This window comes from Mus caroli, chromosome 9 (assembly GCF_900094665.2).
Source record: "Mus caroli chromosome 9, CAROLI_EIJ_v1.1, whole genome shotgun sequence".
Taxonomy (NCBI): domain Eukaryota; kingdom Metazoa; phylum Chordata; class Mammalia; order Rodentia; family Muridae; genus Mus; species Mus caroli.
The window spans coordinates 105,353,361-105,371,302 of record NC_034578.1 but is presented as its reverse complement, the minus strand read 5'-3'; the positions used below and the strand labels follow the sequence as shown (position 1 = coordinate 105,371,302).

At 49.6% G+C, this 17,942-nt stretch overlaps 2 protein-coding genes across 30 annotated transcripts in view; one reads left to right on the top strand and one right to left on the bottom strand.

The window, feature by feature from the left end:
* The window catches only part of Dhx30 (DExH-box helicase 30), a 30,718-nt gene extending 23,069 nt beyond the window's left edge, over nucleotides 1–7,649 (top strand). For all 9 annotated transcript variants that reach the window (XM_021171604.2, XM_021171603.2, XM_021171601.2 and 6 more), the window contains 16 exons: nucleotides 854–1,155; nucleotides 1,588–1,708; nucleotides 2,438–2,587; nucleotides 3,270–3,422; nucleotides 3,711–4,547; nucleotides 4,783–4,858; nucleotides 4,943–5,047; nucleotides 5,273–5,448; nucleotides 5,640–5,846; nucleotides 5,937–6,018; nucleotides 6,090–6,283; nucleotides 6,397–6,556; nucleotides 6,667–6,824; nucleotides 6,916–7,019; nucleotides 7,101–7,240; nucleotides 7,323–7,649. In XM_021171604.2, the coding sequence (XP_021027263.1) occupies nucleotides 854–1,155; nucleotides 1,588–1,708; nucleotides 2,438–2,587; nucleotides 3,270–3,422; nucleotides 3,711–4,547; nucleotides 4,783–4,858; nucleotides 4,943–5,047; nucleotides 5,273–5,448; nucleotides 5,640–5,846; nucleotides 5,937–6,018; nucleotides 6,090–6,283; nucleotides 6,397–6,556; nucleotides 6,667–6,824; nucleotides 6,916–7,019; nucleotides 7,101–7,240; nucleotides 7,323–7,576 (3,219 nt within the window). In that variant the 3' untranslated portion in view covers nucleotides 7,577–7,649. The remainder of the gene's footprint in view (nucleotides 1–853; nucleotides 1,156–1,587; nucleotides 1,709–2,437; nucleotides 2,588–3,269; nucleotides 3,423–3,710; nucleotides 4,548–4,782; nucleotides 4,859–4,942; nucleotides 5,048–5,272; nucleotides 5,449–5,639; nucleotides 5,847–5,936; nucleotides 6,019–6,089; nucleotides 6,284–6,396; nucleotides 6,557–6,666; nucleotides 6,825–6,915; nucleotides 7,020–7,100; nucleotides 7,241–7,322) is intronic.
* Nucleotides 7,650–8,023: 374 nt separating this feature from the next.
* The window catches only part of Map4 (microtubule associated protein 4), a 151,812-nt gene continuing 141,893 nt past the window's right edge, over nucleotides 8,024–17,942 (bottom strand). For 5 of the 21 annotated variants that reach the window (XM_029481528.1, XM_029481534.1, XM_029481527.1 and 2 more), the window contains 4 exons: nucleotides 14,163–14,244; nucleotides 12,204–12,319; nucleotides 10,361–10,550; nucleotides 10,040–10,236 (listed from right to left, as the gene is read on the bottom strand). In XM_029481528.1, the coding sequence (XP_029337388.1) occupies nucleotides 10,229–10,236; nucleotides 10,361–10,550; nucleotides 12,204–12,319; nucleotides 14,163–14,244 (396 nt within the window). In that variant the 3' untranslated portion in view covers nucleotides 10,040–10,228. Of the gene's footprint in view, nucleotides 10,237–10,360; nucleotides 10,551–12,203; nucleotides 12,320–14,162; nucleotides 14,245–17,942 lie in introns of all 21 variants that reach the window. The other 16 variants (XM_021173061.2, XM_021173060.2, XM_021173065.2 and 13 more) reach the window with 7 other exon arrangements.

Below are 17,942 nucleotides of genomic sequence, written 5' to 3'. Positions count from 1 at the left end.
TTTCATTTCTCACTTTTGTTTTACTGAGACCAAGTCATGCAGATCAGGCTATTTATAACTTCAAGTGGTCTTCCTGCCTTGGCCTGGGAGACATAGGATTTTAGACATTTGCCCCCATATCTAGCAGATCTAGACATTTCTAAAATCTTTTCTCCTCCCCTTTCTTCTGTCTCCTCTCTCTCTCTCTTTCCTTCCTTCCTTCCTTCCTTCCTTCCTTCCTTCCTTCCTTCCTTCCTTCTTTCTTTCAAACTACTGAGGAGAGAGGAATGTCTTTTTTTTTTTTTTTAAAGATTTATTTTATTATGTGAGTACACTGAAGCTGTACAGATGGTTGTGAGCCTTCATGTGATTGTTGGGGATTGAATTTTTAGCACCTCTGCTTGCTCTGGTCAACCCCACTCTCACTCAGGCCTGCTTGCTTAGTCTCTGCTTGCTCTGGCCCAAAGATTTATTTATTATTATGTATAAGTACACTGTAGCTGACTTCAGACTCACCAGAGGAGGGCGTCAGATCTCATTAAGAGTGGTTATGAGCCACCATGTGGTTGTTGGGATTTGAACCTTGGGAAGAACAGTCAGTGCTCTTACCCGTTGAGCCAGCCCCCTTTCTACTCTTTCTTTCTGTTACGGTTTTTGAGATGGTTTCACTGTATAGGCAAAGCTGGCCTGGATCACAAGATTCTTCTCTTTCAGCTTCCATTGCTGAGATAATAGGGGTGCACCATCATGCCTGGATTCAAGTGGATTTTTATTCCCATTTCTGGCCAAGGCTGAAGAACGTATAGCAGAGCCCAACACAAGCTGACTGAGGTGTAATGATGCTATGATCCTAACAGTTTTCTCTACCCAACAGGGCTGGGGTCTGCTGGGACCACGGAATGAACTGTTTGATGCAGCTAAATACCGAGTGCTAGCTGATCGTTTTGGGTCTCCAGCTGACAGCTGGTGGCGCCCAGAACCCACCATGCCTCCAACTTCCTGGCGGCAGCTGAATCCTGAGAACATTCGGCCAGGGGGTCCTGCAGGACTATCCCGATCCTTAGGCCGAGAGGAAGAGGAAGATGAGGAGGAAGAGCTAGAAGAGGGGACCATTGATGTGACAGAGTTTCTGTCTATGACCCAGCAAGACTCCCACAACCCACTCAGGGACTCAAGGTACTGCTGTTACAGGGGACACTGGACACATCTTGACATAGGATTGACCTTCTCTGAGCCTCTTTTAATTGTCATATCTTGTTGCTCACTGTGTCTCCCCATATGAGGGATGGGATGAGATAGTATACTACTGTCTTGGGCTGTGGCTGGGCTCCTGCAGACTGGGCATGAACCTTCTTTCCAATTCACACAGTGATCCCTTTGCTTACTCTTTCCCTCTGCTTGCTTCCCTCTGGGGAAGCTGGGGGAGTGTGGGCTGTGTGACTGAAGAGGCAGTAGAGCCTGGCCCCATCATTTCATGCCTCCTACCTACCTGTTACATCAGCACTATGTCCCAACCTTGAAGGCCCAGAGAACTTGCCTAGGAAGACAGAACTTTTTTTTTTTTTTTTTTTTTTTTTTTTTTTTAATCTCAACTGTTTGTCCTCGTAGGGGGGGCTCCTTTGAAATGACAGATGATGACAGTGCTATTAGAGCTCTGACCCAGTTTCCACTTCCCAAGAACCTTCTGGCCAAAGTGATTCAGATTGCAACATCCTCCTCCACAGCTAAGGTGAGTTGGCTGTCCTGAAAGTGAACCTGAGCAGCCCACTTGTTTGTGCCCATCTCTCTCAAGGCTAAGCAGGACAGAAGCCTTGTTGTGGGGCAGGGCAGAGGGTATCTGTCTCAACTCCAACTTAGGCCACCTAGAAGGATATAGGATCCCTGATGGACAGAAAGGATAAGGCAGCAGGGCCAGAACAGACGTGAAAACAGCCACACCAGGTGTAGGCTGGGCACTGCTGATTGGAGACCCTGCTCTGGGAGCCAGTGGTGGGTTAGGAAGTAGGAGAGAGTAGGAGTGGGTGCCTGAATCCTGCACTGTAAGTGACATCACTGATGCCACAGCAGGGCTCTCAGGAGGACTGATGAAGAGGTATAAAGCCTTCACTCTGTCAGGACATGCCTGGGATTTGACTGTTTCAGACTTTTCTGAAAGTGCTAATTGGATGAGGGTTAGGAAGACAGGTTGGAGCATTGCATGAACCCCTCTACTACTACAGAGATTGAGAAGCAAGCTCAGAACTAGGGTCACACAGGGTCATTGGTGAAGGAGATAAAGCAGAAGAACAAAGGGGAAGTCGCAGTCCAGAACCATGTGTGCTTGTGCCCAGTCTGGGGCTCTTTGGTGCTGTAGAGATCATGCTTAAGTACATCTCTGGGTTCCTTGAAGTGCTTAGATTACCTAACAATCTCTTTCCATCCCCTGCCTTTTGTAACTTCCTACTTATCTTCCATGTAGAATCTCATGCAGTTCCATACTGTGGGTACCAAGACCAAGCTGGCTACACTCACTCTGCTCTGGCCCTGTCCCATGACCTTTGTCGCCAAAGGGCGACGCAAAGCTGAGGCTGAGAATAAGGCAGCAGCCTTGGCTTGCAAGAAACTGAAGGTAAGCCCCTTTGTCTATGACAGATTGGTCTACTTTTCTAGGTAGTAAAACCCACCAGGCCTCTTGGAGTGTTTGTACCCAGGTAGGAAAGGAGCTGGTGGCCCATCCTTGCTTGTATTTCTCAATGCTGTTCTGATATCTGCTTTCCCAGTCTCTGCACAGTGACTGTGCCTGGAAGCTTAGCCTTATCAATACTTGGCCTAGGTGCCCAGAGAGATCCTGTTCACCATGGTGGCCAATAGAATAACCTGATGTGCAGCTAGAATGAAAACTGAGGAAGGGACATTAAGTCATGGCAGTATGTCCTTCATCTGGCAAGTTGTGCACCTCCCACCTCTTTTTAAAACATTTTCATTTTTAAACATTTATTTATTTAATGAATATGAGTACATTGTAGCTATGTTCAGACACACCAGAAGAGTTTATCAGATCCCATTACAGATGGTTGTGAGCCACCATGTGGTTGCTGGGATTTGAACTCAGGACCTCTGGAAGAACAGTTAATGCTCTTAACCACTGAGTCATCTCTCCAGCCCTATAACTTTTTCTTATTGTGTCCACCATGGCACACATGTGGAGAAATATGCAGGAGTAAGGTCTCTCCTTCTACCGTATGGATCACAGCAATCTGAGCACATCTGGTTTAGGAGCATAGACTGAGCTATAACGAATCCTTCTACAGAGCCTTGGCCTTGTGGACAGGAACAATGAGCCGCTTACCCATGCCATGTACAACCTGGCCTCCCTGCGTGAGTTGGGTGAGACCCAGCGCCGGCCATGTACCATCCAGGTGCCTGAGCCCATCCTTCGCAAGATAGAGGCCTTCCTGAGTCATGTAAGTGTCCTATCTTCCATCCCACTGTCTCCCTCTTCAGACTGAAGGCAGTTTCTGCCTACAACAGGCTTAGGAAAATCCTTTTTCCTTACTGAGCAGGGAGTCTTATTCCCCTAACTCTAAGTCCCCTTAGTCATGCCTACGAGGGTGTCAGGGCAGTCACAGCCCAAGTTCTCTGCTCTGTGAGTTGGGCCCTAACCATATGACTCAGGTGAATCCTTTGGAGGGGCTGACTGCATGGAGGAGGACCATGCTTTTTGTCATTTTACTTGCTTCTTCATCTTCTAGTACCCGGTGGACAGTTCATGGATTTCCCCAGAACTCCGACTGCAGAGTGATGACATCTTGCCCTTAGGCAAGGACTCAGGGCCCTTGAGTGACCCTATCACAGGCAAGCCATACATGCCCCTGTCAGAAGCAGAGGAGGTGCGCCTAAGCCAGAGCCTGCTAGAGCTGTGGCGGAGGAGAGGGCCAATCTGGCAGGAGGCCCCTCAGCTACCTGTGGACCCTCATCGGGACACTATCCTCAGTGCCATTGAACAACACCCAGTGGTAGTCATCTCTGGGGACACAGGCTGTGGGAAGACCACACGTATCCCTCAGCTGCTATTGGAGCGCTATGTGACTGAGGGTCGAGGTGCCCGCTGCAATGTGATCATCACACAACCTCGCCGGATCTCAGCTGTGTCTGTGGCACAGCGGGTCAGCCATGAACTGGGCCCCTCCTTGCGTCGGAATGTGGGCTTCCAGGTACGCTTGGAAAGTAAGCCCCCAGCCCGAGGTGGGGCGCTGCTCTTCTGCACTGTGGGTATCCTGCTTCGGAAGCTGCAGAGCAACCCCAGCCTGGAGGGTGTGAGCCATGTCATTGTGGATGAGGTCCATGAGCGGGATGTGAACACAGACTTCCTGCTGATTCTGCTCAAGGGCCTGCAGCGGCTCAACCCAGCCTTACGGTTGGTGCTCATGAGTGCTACAGGAGATAATGAGCGCTTTTCCCGATACTTTGGGGGCTGCCCTGTTATCAAGGTACCTGGCTTCATGTATCCCGTCAAGGAACACTACCTGGAGGACATCTTGGCCAAGCTGGGTAAACATCAGTACCCACACCGGCATCGGCACCATGAGGTGAGGGACACCACCCCAGGGTCTGGAGCTTTCCTTTGGATTCCCTCCTCCCTATCCTCATGATAGGTCATTTTCTTCTTCCCAAGCCTGTCTCCTGGATAAAAAGTGGGGAATAACATGCCTTTGTGTGTGACAAGTGTGGGCTAGGGTTTACATACTTAGCTTACCCTCACTGTGTTCCTGTGTGTGACTCCTTACCCCATGACTGTGAGTGGCCTTTCTTCCCCTACTCCAGTCTGAAGATGAATGTGCACTTGATTTGGACCTTGTGACTGACCTGGTTCTGCATATCGATGCCCGTGGGGACCCAGGTGGGTGCTTCCTCCCAATTCTCAGCTACTCCCTTTCCCCACTAGCTGGACCAACCAGCTCATGGCTGCAGGGTCCCTTTACAGGTGGGATCCTGTGCTTTCTACCTGGCTGGCAAGAAATCAAAGGAGTGCAACAACGGCTCCAGGAGGCCCTGGGCATGCATGAAAGCAAGTACCTCATCTTACCAGGTGAGTGTCTGGGTATGCACGCAGCAATGTTGAGTCTTGCTCTCTGTGGTAGGGAGTGACCCGGCCTATACTCCAGTGGGCCTGGTTTCTTTGACCATTTGGGCTTCAGTTGGATCAGGGTCAGGGTTGGGTGAACGAGCGATCCAGATTCTTGCCCTGCCCTCAATGTGGGACTCTTCTGGCTGAACAGTGCGTGAAGCCCTTTTGTATCTTGCTATCCACCAGTGCACTCCAATATCCCCATGATGGACCAGAAGGCCATATTCCAACAGCCTCCACTTGGGGTACGCAAGATTGTATTGGCCACCAACATTGCAGAAACCTCCATCACAGTTAACGACATTGTGCATGTTGTGGACAGCGGTCTGCACAAGGAGGAACGCTATGACCTGAAGACCAAGGTAGCGCCTCTCTCTTGGGCCCAACTAACCCACCAGTTCTGAGGTTGCCTCTAGTCCCAATCTACTGTAGAGAGTCTTTTTGTGTGAGGGCCACCTATATGGGAATTGTTCCTCTTGAGGGGTGATGAGGGTGATTGGAGACATGGGTAGACAAAGACTGTAGCACATGTAGGTTTCCTGCCTTCCCCTAGGTATCCTGCCTGGAGACTGTGTGGGTGTCGAGAGCAAATGTGATTCAGCGCCGGGGCAGGGCTGGCCGCTGCCAGTCAGGTTTTGCCTACCACTTGTTCCCGAGGAGCCGGCTGGAGAAAATGGTTCCTTTCCAAGTGCCAGAGATCCTGCGCACACCTCTTGAGAACCTGGTGCTGCAAGCCAAAATCCATATGCCTGAGAAGACGGTGCGGCAGAGGCAGGGCTAGGGAGGGGCTGGCTCCTGGACAAGACAGGTAGGACACAGGCATGAGAGAGCATGGTTCTTTTTGCTCTAGGCAGTGGAGTTCCTCTCTAAGGCTGTGGACAGTCCAAATATCAAGGCAGTGGATGAGGCCGTGATCCTGCTCCAGGAGATTGGTAAATGGAGGCTAGGAATGGTTGGGCTGTGGCATAGCTTGTGGGAGGGACTGACAGCTGAGCTGTTGCAGGGGTGCTGGACCAGCGGGAGTACCTGACTACCTTGGGACAGCGCCTGGCCCACATCTCTACTGACCCCCGACTGGCCAAGGCCATAGTGTTGGCTGCCATCTTCCGTTGCCTGCACCCACTGCTGGTGGTTGTTTCCTGTCTTACCCGGGACCCCTTCAGCAGCAGTTTGCAGAACCGGGCAGAAGTAGACAAGGTTAGACTCAGTGCTTCCTATGGCCCTCTTGCTGTCTATTCACACCTCACCTGTTGTCTTGCGATGGACTCTAGTCACTCTGCTGACCCCTCTACAACATTCTTCTCTCCCAGGTGAAGGCATTGCTGAGCCATGACAGTGGCAGTGACCACTTGGCCTTCGTGCGGGCTGTAGCTGGCTGGGAGGAGGTACTGCGCTGGCAGGACCGTACCTCCAGGGAAAACTACCTGGAAGAAAACCTTCTGTATGCCCCCAGCTTGCGCTTCATCCACGGTCAGCCTGGCCCCCAAGAGCGCCTCCTGAGCACTACCCCCACTTCCCCCAGAGCTCCCATCCCAGTCCTGAGGCAGGGTCTCTGTTCACACTGCACTTTGCCTCCCCAGGGCTCATCAAGCAGTTCTCAGAGAACATTTATGAGGCTTTCCTAGTGGGGAAGCCCTCTGACTGCACACTGCCCTCTGCTCAGTGCAATGAGTACAGCGAGGAAGAGGAGCTGGTGAAGGGTGTGCTGATGGCTGGCCTCTACCCCAACCTCATCCAGGTGCTTCCTCTAGGGTCAGGTTCTCACCAGGTCCAACCCTAGCTCTCTCCAACCCTAGCACCTTGCTCATATTTCTTTTTTGTCCCTTTAGGTGAGACAAGGTAAGGTTACTCGGCAAGGCAAGTTCAAACCCAACAGTGTCACTTACAGGACCAAATCTGGCAACATCTTGCTGCATAAGTCAACCATTAACAGGTGGGTGGCAACCAGGGTTACATACAGAGGGACCCAGAGAATGACCAGATGTGTAGCTTCACACAGCATTTTGTTCCCCAGGGAGGCTACCCGGTTACGGAGCCGATGGCTGACATATTTCATGGCCGTCAAGTCCAATGGTAGCGTCTTTGTTCGAGATTCCTCCCAGGTGCACCCACTAGCTGTGTTGCTCCTAACAGATGGGGACGTGCACATCCGAGGTGGGTACCCCTCCCACCATTCCAAGGGGTACTCATGGCCCCACGGCATGACCCAACATAGCCTGTATTTCTCCTCCTCCAGACGATGGGCGTCGGGCCACCATCTCATTGAGTGACAGTGACCTGCTTCGGCTGGAAGGTGATTCACGAACTGTGCGGTTGCTAAGGGAGTTTCGTCGAGCCCTAGGACGGATGGTGGAGCGGAGCCTCCGCAGCGAGCTAGCTGCACTTCCTCTTAGTGTGCAGCAGGAACATGGGCAGCTGCTTGCACTGCTGGCAGAGTTGCTTCGAGGACCTTGTGGCAGCTTTGATGTGCGCAAGACAGCTGATGACTGAGCCTCTCTTCCGCTGGGGCTATGTACAGAGTGCAAATGTTTATTTAAAATAAAGTTATATTTATCCCTTGTGAGTGCTGCTGTCCTCCCAAGGGCTCCTCTCAGGACTCTGGGCTCTTTGTACAGAGTTGGCAGTGGCCCAAGTCCTACAGGCAGATGGGGCTTAAAACCTCCATCCTCAAGAGAGAGCCACCAGAGCAGCCAACACATTCCAACTGTCTGGTCAAGCCCAACATTGTCACAGATGCTTCTAATGAGACCCACAGCACAGACCGTGTCCTAATGGGTATGAATAGCAAGAGGCAAAGAGCACTGTTCTAGGCAGCCTTGATTTGTGTACATCCTGCCAGGAACTCCGGGCATTGGTTTTGCCCTGGCCACAGCCATAATGCAAGTGGGGGGAGGAGCTGAAGGGGATAAGGACTAAGAGGACAGAAGCAACATAACATGGTGGGATGTCAGGCAGCTTTATTGTTTAAATCAGTACAACAATTACAGACATGGGTAATGGCTAAGCCATGAGCAAACTATAAAATACAGAAGGATCTTATTCCCAAACATTTTGAAGTATGCACATCACATGGCCTGTGGTCCCAAGCTGCTAGACCAGCCTTCTCAGGTTCTCTGGCTCTTGGGATCCTTCCAGGGAGCTACCTACAGAGCTTGGGCTACCTTCCTTTCTCTAATCCTTGGCCAATGGACTTGTTTGTTGTCAATTTCCTTAGCATCTTCAAGGCCCCAAGATCAACATCAAGGAAGGTAGCAAGTACCTGTATGCGCTCAGCCATCGCTACCCTGGTCCCCACTGCGTCCCTCCCAGCTCCATGGGCCACTATTGCTGCAAAATACAGACAATGCAGGCTCCAAGCTTAGTTCTGACAGCTTGGGAAGAAAGCCACTCCCCAGCTCAGGCAGTCTTTTTTCCACAGGTCCCAGCAATTCTTTGTATGTGCTTCGAGAGCTGGGGATTCAGTGTCAAGATTATCACAAAGTAACTGCTACCTCATAAATGGAGAAGACCTTCAAGCCCAGGGATACCTTCCCTTGGCAGAAAGAGTAAAGACCTCTACCTCTTCAAACTGTACCCAAGCAAAGGCAGAGTCTGTTAGGAGGAGGGCCAAGGGGACCAAGTCTGGGCCAGCCTCCTGAGAGGCAAATCTGCCCAGCAGAAAATGCCCTATCAGAGGAGCCCTTAGACACTCCCAGGCCATTTCAATACAAACTTAGGTTTGAATCCTTTATTAGAAACCATGCAAACTTTAATACAAAAAATACAAGTGCAATAAGAATCTTGTGTTGATAAAATTCCCGGGATTTTCTCAACATTGCAGCCATCCCATCCATGAGCAGACCACGCTGGGATGGCTGCACCACCATGGCTCCACCTCTCCAGTCACACCAGAAGACTGGATGGCCTCAGTCTCATGCATTTTAGTTTTAAATTTTCACACCTGATTCCCCACTGTTCACAAGCGCTCTGGACATCTCAGGCTCCCCTAGATATGAGGATTTGGGTGCTACGGCCTGCAGGTACAGGCCAGCGATTTTGACCTTCATTTCTGTTTCTCCAGCCCTGGTTTTGTATCACACATTAATCACCGGATTCCCAGGGAATGAGATAGATGCCAAAACCAGCCTCTTGGTTAGAAAAGCAGCATACACACAATACCAACACAATCAGCCACACTGACCCACCCTAGCGTCTGACTTCACTTCTTCCCACAGGGCCCAAGCTGCCCAGAGTAGGGCAACCCCCAACAATATCTGACAGCCTCCTCAGTGGAGACTCGGGATCTCCTTCCCCACGTCCCTCACCACCTACTGAGAACTCTCATTTAGACATGGCTTCAACCTGCAAACTACACCACCCGTTCATAAGTTATTGGGAGGGGAAAGAATAAAAAAGTGAGACAGCAGCTACTTAGGTACGATAAGTTGTGGGGACAAGGAGGACTGAACCTTGACTAACTTGAGGCGGGGCAGCAAAAGGGCCTGGTACCAGCTACATGGTGGCTTCCACCGTGGGGTCAAGGAGTGGTGAGGTTCCAGGGATTCAGTCGGTGCTGGTCTCCACTGGAGTTCACCTTTACCAGTCCCTCCAGGTTGAGCCAGGGAAGAGAGGGAGGGTTTGTCAGTTTCTTTTGGGTTTGGTCCAAAAAAACCAAACAATCAAGGCTGGAATCCAGCTCCTCACCCGTAGATCCCACAGAGATCCCACTGGACTACCATCCCCGCCCCACTTTCTCCATGGTGCAGTGGTGCAGTGGTGAGATAGCGAAGTTGGAGTTGGCCCAGAAAGGGGTGGAAGGAGGTGTAATGGCAGCGAGTGGGGCTGCTGCTGCCCTGAGCAAGCGAGGCAGGAGGGAGGGAGGCCTAAAGGGGCTGCCCAGCACCCAAGAGCTTACAAGTCTAGTAGACAGCCCGGGAAAAGGAGCCCAGGACTCGAGACCCCAAGCTTGGGCCACCAGGGAAGTGGGGAGGCCGGGAGACAATGTCAGCCCCATGGTCGGTGCGGGCCCTGGCATTTGCCCGGAACGTCAGCCTGTAGGTCTCAATCTGCAGTGACACGTGAGGAGGGATGGGAGAGGGTAACAAGGGGGGAGACAAGAGAGGGAACACAGGGGAGATGGAAGACGAGACCAGAATGTCATCATTAGATGCCTGGAAGATAAAAGGTTACTTTGTTAAAATTTAGGCCATACTCCAGTCATAAAACAAAGGAGCTTCAATTTTCAGCCAGTGACAGGGCCCCTGGCTGGCCCTTAGGCCAAGCCCAGCCACTTACTTGTCTCCTGGATCTGGCTGTCCAAGGTCTGGGGCTCCCTTTGGTCACCACCCCCTGACAGGGTGGTGTGGCCACTGAGGCCACTGGCTGAAGTAGGGGCGCCAGCGTCAGGCGCAGCCTCAGGGATGACTGGCTCCTCCCCAGCGGGGGGGCCTGGACTCGGAAGGGCCTCACTGCCACCGCCCTCAGTCTACAATGAAACAGTGGGGGAGACAGTGAAGGGTCAGTTGGGGAGGGAGTGGAATGGGGTGATGGCGGTGAGTTTCCTGTATAGCCTTCCCACCCTGCACAGCCCCCAGCAACCCAGCTCTATATCTGGTCTTTGCTTCTCTTCCCCCAACACTGACTCATTAGCCCAACACTGAGCTGCTGGGCTAATGCCACTCTTGGGAATCTCATTATGGAACTCTGTGACTCTCACCAAGATTGATACCAAATTAAAAATAGCTACAACAACAGTAACTCTAAAGAGCATACAGCAGAGGTCTACACTTGGCTGGAAAGTAGAGGTGCCCCTTGCCAGGCACACTCATTGCTTTGGAAGGGCTCTTGGTAACTAAGTAGGCTCCCCGCCTGCTCATCTGTGAGGTAAGGTCCCCTCACGGTAGAGCATCTTTTATGTGGACATCATTCTAGAGCCTGTGGACAGAGGAAGCAAAATAAGGTATTCAAAAAGGCGTGATTCAGGAACACTACAGGAAAACCTGGTGGAGCTCAACAGAAGGACATTGGATCTGCAGCATGGGTCAAGCATAAAACAACAGTGGGAGCTTTTATGAGCTATACTCATGTCCTGGAAAACCCACCAGGCAAGAGTAGAGACAGACATAGATGAAGTGAAAAAAGACAGTAATACAAAACTTGGCATAGAAAATCTGAGTGTGAATCTTTTTTTTTTTTTTTTTTTTGATACAGGGTTTCTCTGTGTAGCCCTGGCTGTCCTGGAACTCACTCTGTAGACCAGGCTGGCCTCGAACTCAGAAATCCACCTGCCTCTGCCTCCCTGAGTGTGAATCTTAAGCTGCAATCACTTCCTGATGTCATGAACAAGACACCAAATCTGAAATGTCCCTTTTAGACAAGACTGAAGGATGATATTCTCAAGTCCCAGTAAGAGCAAAGAGCCCGAAAATGGTCTCTGAAGTGGAGTCAGCCCTGGAACCAGAGGACAGGACAGGAAAGGGGCAGAATGGCCAGCACAGTGAGCAGGCACAGAGGGAAAGTCCCTGATCACTTTCCCTGAAAATCAGCAGCAGCTTCATGCCTGGGAGTCTGTAAACTGCAACCTGCATGGGCCTCCCCGGCTGCCCCGACACAGAGTAAAGGATAAATGGAGTCTTGGCACACAAAAGGTCTCACAGTACTGTGGAAAGAGGTGGAAGGGAAGAGGAGGGAGGAGGAGGAGGAGGAGGAAAGAAGAGAGGGAGCAAAGAGGAGAGGCCCAGCCAATGTCAGATATGGAAGAGGTTCGCCTGTACTCTCACGCTCTTCCAGAGTCTGGGCAGGACAGCCCCAGCAGCCCCTCCCTAGCAGCTGAAACTGATAGTCAAGGAATTGCAAGGCCCAGCTTGCTTGTCATTTGTGTTCCAACCTACATTCCCTCAGAAATGGATGGGATGGGCCCAATGAGGCAGGTCACAGCTCTCGGGGGCAGATTCTGCCACAAGCTGAGGTGGCTGGGGCTCTTTGCCTCCCTTTGGACTAACAGTGGAAATGGAGACAGCAATGGCACGAAGAACATGTGACTCCTGAAGTAACTGAGGGGCGGTGACAGGCCCACTAAGCCCCACTCCAACTGTAAGGGAGACACACTACTCTAGCTGCGTACTGGTGGCTCACTCACTACCTTCACGGCACCTCCTGCAGGCAAGTGGCCCACGTTATCAAGGGATCCCACTTTGGCTTGGGCCTTCTCCTTGAAGTTCAACTTCTGACTTTCAATCTTGACATCTCCTCCACCTGGAACAAAGGGTAGCAGAATACACCTGTGAGCCAAGTCAGAAGTCTAGAGAGGAATGGCCACAGATGGCTGTAGTCCCTTCTAAAAACAAGGAAAGTAAACAGCTCAAGGGTGGTTCAGAGGACAGGAGAGGCAGTGAAAATACCTATCTTGAAGGGAAAGCTGCTGCCCTCGAACCACTGCTTGCCTAGCCTGCACTGGCTCCTGGCTCCTGGCTCCCGGGGTGTCCCTAACTCTCCTAAGTGCCCCACCAGACACTTAGTGAATGACGGGGATGGGCTACAGACACTGAATGCTTGAGCCACACACTGAGAAGGAAGAGTGAGACAGTGAGCATGCTCACAAGTGTGAGTTGGAAAAAGGCAGACAGGATCCAGTGCTCCCTGGCTGGGGAAAAAAATGAAGGACACCTGAACACAGGAGCAAAGATGGGGGAATGCTGATAGACCTAGCTCAGGAAAAGTGTGGCCTGGGCAGGAACGACCCTCTTACCCACCTGTTCTCAGCCCAGTCCTCACAAACTCACCAGGTTTCCTCACTGTAGAGCTCTCCCTAGCAAAACCAGTCCTTAACTCAGTGCCACTAGGGTAAGAGCTATCTCATATAAAAGGAGAATGGGATAAACACTTACTTATGGACCACAGTGTGTTTTTGGTCCTTCAAAAAAAGAGTACACTCTACATTAGACCTCACAGTCCCAATACTTAGGAGGCTGAGTAGGAGGGCTGCTACAAGTTCAAAATTATCCTGGGCTAGAGTGAATTACAGGTTAGCCTGAGCAACACAGTGAGATGCTGCGTTCTCCCTCCCCCCACCAAAAAAAAAAAAAAAAAATCAAAACAAAACCAAGTAAGTAAAACAACCAACCTAGCCTGGAGCCACTGAGGAAAGGGAATGTTCTATGCCTTCCCCTTAACTGGCCTGGGGAGTGATCTTATGAGATACCAGCTCTGGCAGCTGGGCACCAGCACCTACAACAAGGTCTCACAGTGGCTTGTCTGCTCTGGACATGGAACGGAGAGCATGAGCCAAGGCAAGTACTCAGGCTCTTCTCAGAAGCCTCTGCAGGATGCTGCCAAGGATGCTGTCAGATGGAAACACCATGGCAACTTTGAGGAGGCCCTCGCAGACAACATTCCAAAAACCTTCCCTTCTCCTCTCAAGGCTGGCATTAAGGAGGCTCTGTTTGTGGCTGCATTTGTTGCTGGATCTGAAATGAGCCCACTCCTTCAGCACTAGCTCCGGGAATGTTAAAGTGGGAGGCTGGCCCTGGTCAACCAGCCAGTGCCTGGCACATAGCACACAAGATTGCCAGGGACCGGATGTAAAGATCATCAAGGAACAGCTTGTGAAGATGGACCTAACAAATTGTTCCTCCAACAGCAAAGCATCGCAGCACCTGGCCGCTACCCCTGGCAGCGTTGGAAACGCTGTGTTGTTTCCATCTGGGAGGAAAGCATCGCAGGAGTTTGATTCTTTCTTTCTCATGTGTGCAGTGTGCATTCATGTATGTATGCATGTGTGTGGTTCCACATGCTCCTGAGTGCAGGCCTGAGGTTAAATGTCAGATTTCTTTGCAGAGTCTCTTACCTGAACCTAGAACTCGTTTATTGGCTTGTCTCTGGGTATCCTGTCTCCACTGAAATCACAAGCTGACTACTATGCCCAGTGGACATTTATGTGGGATCCAAGGATCCAAAGTTGGGTCTTCATGTAGCACCTCTCTAGAAGTGGCTCCCAGTTGTGATGTCACGGAACTTCCCTGATGGAAGGCTACCCAGATGACCTTCAGAGTCTACCTGCTACACAGGAGTTTTCAGAACCTCAGGCAGAGCCACTCACCAGGCTTGTGCTTGATATTAGCTTTGGACCCACACTTGGAGGAGACCTTGGATATGTCCACTTTCTTGTTCTGAATTTGAACCTAAGCAGAAGAACAGAAAGCAAATATCCTCAGAGACAAGGCACAAAGGTCATGGGTTAGCTCCCTTGGTTACTCCCTTTTCAGCCTGTTCAAGGTCAAGGCCACCTCCTAAAGTGCTTTAAAGAGCCCATGATCTAGTGTGGCTCTTTACCTCTAATCTCATTCCCAGCTGCAGGTTTTCCTTTTCACCCCCCAGAGCTGCTTCACTGTGCAGGGTACAAACACCAATGTCAGGGCTCTCCTAAACTGCCTGTCTGGGTCCATCTCAAAAGCTTACCTATCAATCCTCACACAGAAAAAGCTAACACTTAGAGAATGTCCTCCCAGTGCTTGTCAAATGCACGCCCCAGGCCAGCCACACAGCCATGTGTGGTTTGGACTCATTTTTTCATGACACAGACTTCTTTCTTCTCCCGGGAAAATAGAATGCACAAAACGATCTGTACCACGCCTTAGACATTTACCCCATGGCTACCACTCAGCCCTGAGGTAGGATAAAGTTATCAAATTAATTCTTGGAACATTAAATCTTAGATGCATTTAATTGGTAGTGTTTGAATATTTTGCCTGAATGTTACATTTGTGTACCACTTGCATATCTGGAACTCAGAGGCCAGGAAGAATGAGATCTACTGACACTAGAGCTGCATAGCTCTGAGATTCATGTGGGCTCTGAGAATTAAACAACCACTGAGCCATCTCTGCAACCCCACTTGGTACATTTTAAACATACAAGTGATGCAGTAAGATAGCACTGCTCTCAGTTAGCAACACACATTGTTTTAAGACAAGCTCACCTTTGCTGATGTGTGCCTTAGCCTCTAGTGCTGGGATTACAGGCATCGATAGGGTGTGTGGTGATTTTTCACATTAGTTTTTACATGTGCTTTCCAGCTATGGAGGATATATACTTTACTGTGAGCACTAACTACCTCTTTTCAGGCAGTTAGAAGAGGAGCTCTTCAGGCGCAGTTCTCTGCAGACCTAGACCCTGTGCCCAGAAAGAAGTCTGTTCTGATCACACACAATTTTCTTTCTTCAGGCTTCCTGTAGGCTTTCATTTCTAGATGCCATGTCTGTTTAGAGGATACTGAGCAGACTGACCTGCCTGACAGGACCATGTATACCATGATGGCACATGGGTTTAACCCCAGCACTCCAGGAGGCAGAGGCAGCTATAGCTCCATGAACTCTGTGCCATTTTGTTTTCCTTTGAAAGATATAACTTATGGCTTTAAACACCCGGTCTAAGATAATTGTCCGGCTTCAGGGTCCACTTAATCCTGGGAACCTCAGAAAGTACATGTTCCATGAACCAGTCCTCCAATGGACTCTTAAGCAGAGGTGACTTTCCATCCCTGAGACTGCCTGTTAGAAGCTAACAGAGGCCATTCTGTCAGTCTGGGGCTGAGCTCTTTCCAAAATATGAAGTTACACTCCAGGCCTCCCTTTACTCCTCAATAAAAGAAAATTTAATAAGGGAGCATTCTGATTCAAAGACACATTACACTCAAGCCCCACACTACAGGGCTGCTGGCAGTCTTATGACAGTGCACACATGACTACTGCCGGATGGAGAGAAGCTATTACCTGGGAAACTCATGCCAAATATGGGAGTACATGTAAACTTAAATCAATTTAAAGAAAACTGCAGGACAAAGGTATAATTAACAGTCCACAGAACAGGAACTAGGGAGATAGCTCTATAGGTAAAAGTGCTTGCCATAAAATGTATGGTTCAAATCTTCAGATACCACAGAGATTCATAGCAGCAGCACCTGTAATCCCACAACTTACGCAGAGGGAAGGAAAGCAGAGACAAGAGAATCCCCAGGAGCTCCCCAATTGTTTGGGGTAGGAAACAGATAAAAACAAAAGACCTTGTCTCAATCAAGGTGGAGGAGCTTATCAATGCTGTCTTCTGACCTCTATACATGTGTTGTGGCATGAGTCACATGCCACAGACAGACAGACAAACACACAGAGACTCTAGAAGAGAATATGCAGTGCATTCAACCAAAACTAAAAAAGAACAACAAAACAAAACAAAACACCAATAGCTTAAACCTCTCAGAGTACAGAAGACTCTTAAGACTTAAGGAAACAGACCATGTCAATACTAATTTTGCACCCATCTATTATATTTCAAGGCATTCTTTTTTTTTAAGATTTATTTTTTATATATATGAGTCTTCAGATACACCAAAAGAGGGCATCAGATCCCATTACAGATGATTGTGAGCTATCAGGTGGTTGCTGGGAGTTGAACTCAGGACCTTTGGAAAAGCAGTCAGTGCTCTTAACTGCTGAGCCATCTCTCCAGCCCCATTTCAAGGTATTCTTAGCCTATTTGCTTAGAAAGGCCTCCTTGGTTGGCAGCTGGCGCTATTTGCAGTCAGTTTTTCCCTCCTGGCCTAGGACATGTGTTTCCTTCCTTCACTGGGTTCTCCTCTCCATTGTGAAGCCTGACAGCCAGCAAAACCACACATTCATCTTTTTTGATTTGTAGATTTTATTTAATTATTGCTTGAGACAGGGTCTTCTCTATGTAGCCCTGGATGTCCTGGAACTTAATATAGATCAGGTTGGCCTTGAACTTAAGGGCTGGGATTAAAGAAGTGTGTCATCACATTAGACTCCTGTCTATTGAAGGAACACTCAGTATATGACCAATCATAGGCTGTCACTATATGGCTGCTCTGTGACATCTTACACACACTAATACATGCTGTGGAGATGAGCTGCACACAGGTCTGAGCTGCACACAGGTCCACATTACAAGAGAAAAACTGCATAAAAATCTTAAGTTGGGACCAGCTACAGAAGCAGCTGAAACAGATGACAGTCAAGGGACTTTTTTGTTTCCAATATTCTTTGGGTGTACATCTCGAGAGTGGCTTCTGCTCACAGCCTGGTATCCCACTCACTGGTCAGTGCAACATGTGTGTGATAGACACTGTCAGGACTGCGTGGTGAAACTGCTGCTTGTTTCTTACACATGTATGAGAGTGTGGCATACATGTGTGAATGCATACTTGTTCACGTGTGGGCTTACACGTGTGTGATTTAGGTAAGGTCTTCCCAGAACCTGGAGCTCACTGACTAGGCTAGACTGCCAGCTTGTCCTTGCTGGGACTACAGGTGGGCTTTTAAGGTTGCCTGGCTTTATATGGGTACTGGGGATCTAAGACCTGGTCCACATGCTTGTGTGGCAAGTGCTGTATTCACTGTCCACTGAGTTAAGCTTGCTACTTTCACCAGAATGTTAATATACTATGGTAGCACTATGGAGAGATGACATAAGCTACAGAGGAAACATCACTTCCATTCAATCTCTGTCCACATGCTGTTTGCTCTCAACCTTCCAACCTAAAAACAGTTTTCTAATTTCCTCTCAAGATGGCCCTCTAAAAACTACATTCACCCTTAGCGTGGCCTCTGAAATCATGAGTCGGCAGCACTGAGAGATCCCAGCAGACTGCATAGCACAGACTATGTATGCACTACATAGAACAATGAATAATTACTTATTTTTTTTGAGACAGGTTCACAAATGTAGGATTCTGCTGTATCCAACTGCTGAGCACTAGAATCACAGCATGTGTCACACACCTTGTTTATGCTGGGGATTGAACATATGGCCTCATGAATGCCAGGCAAGTTCTTTATGATACATACTCTAAAACTTTTTTTTTTTT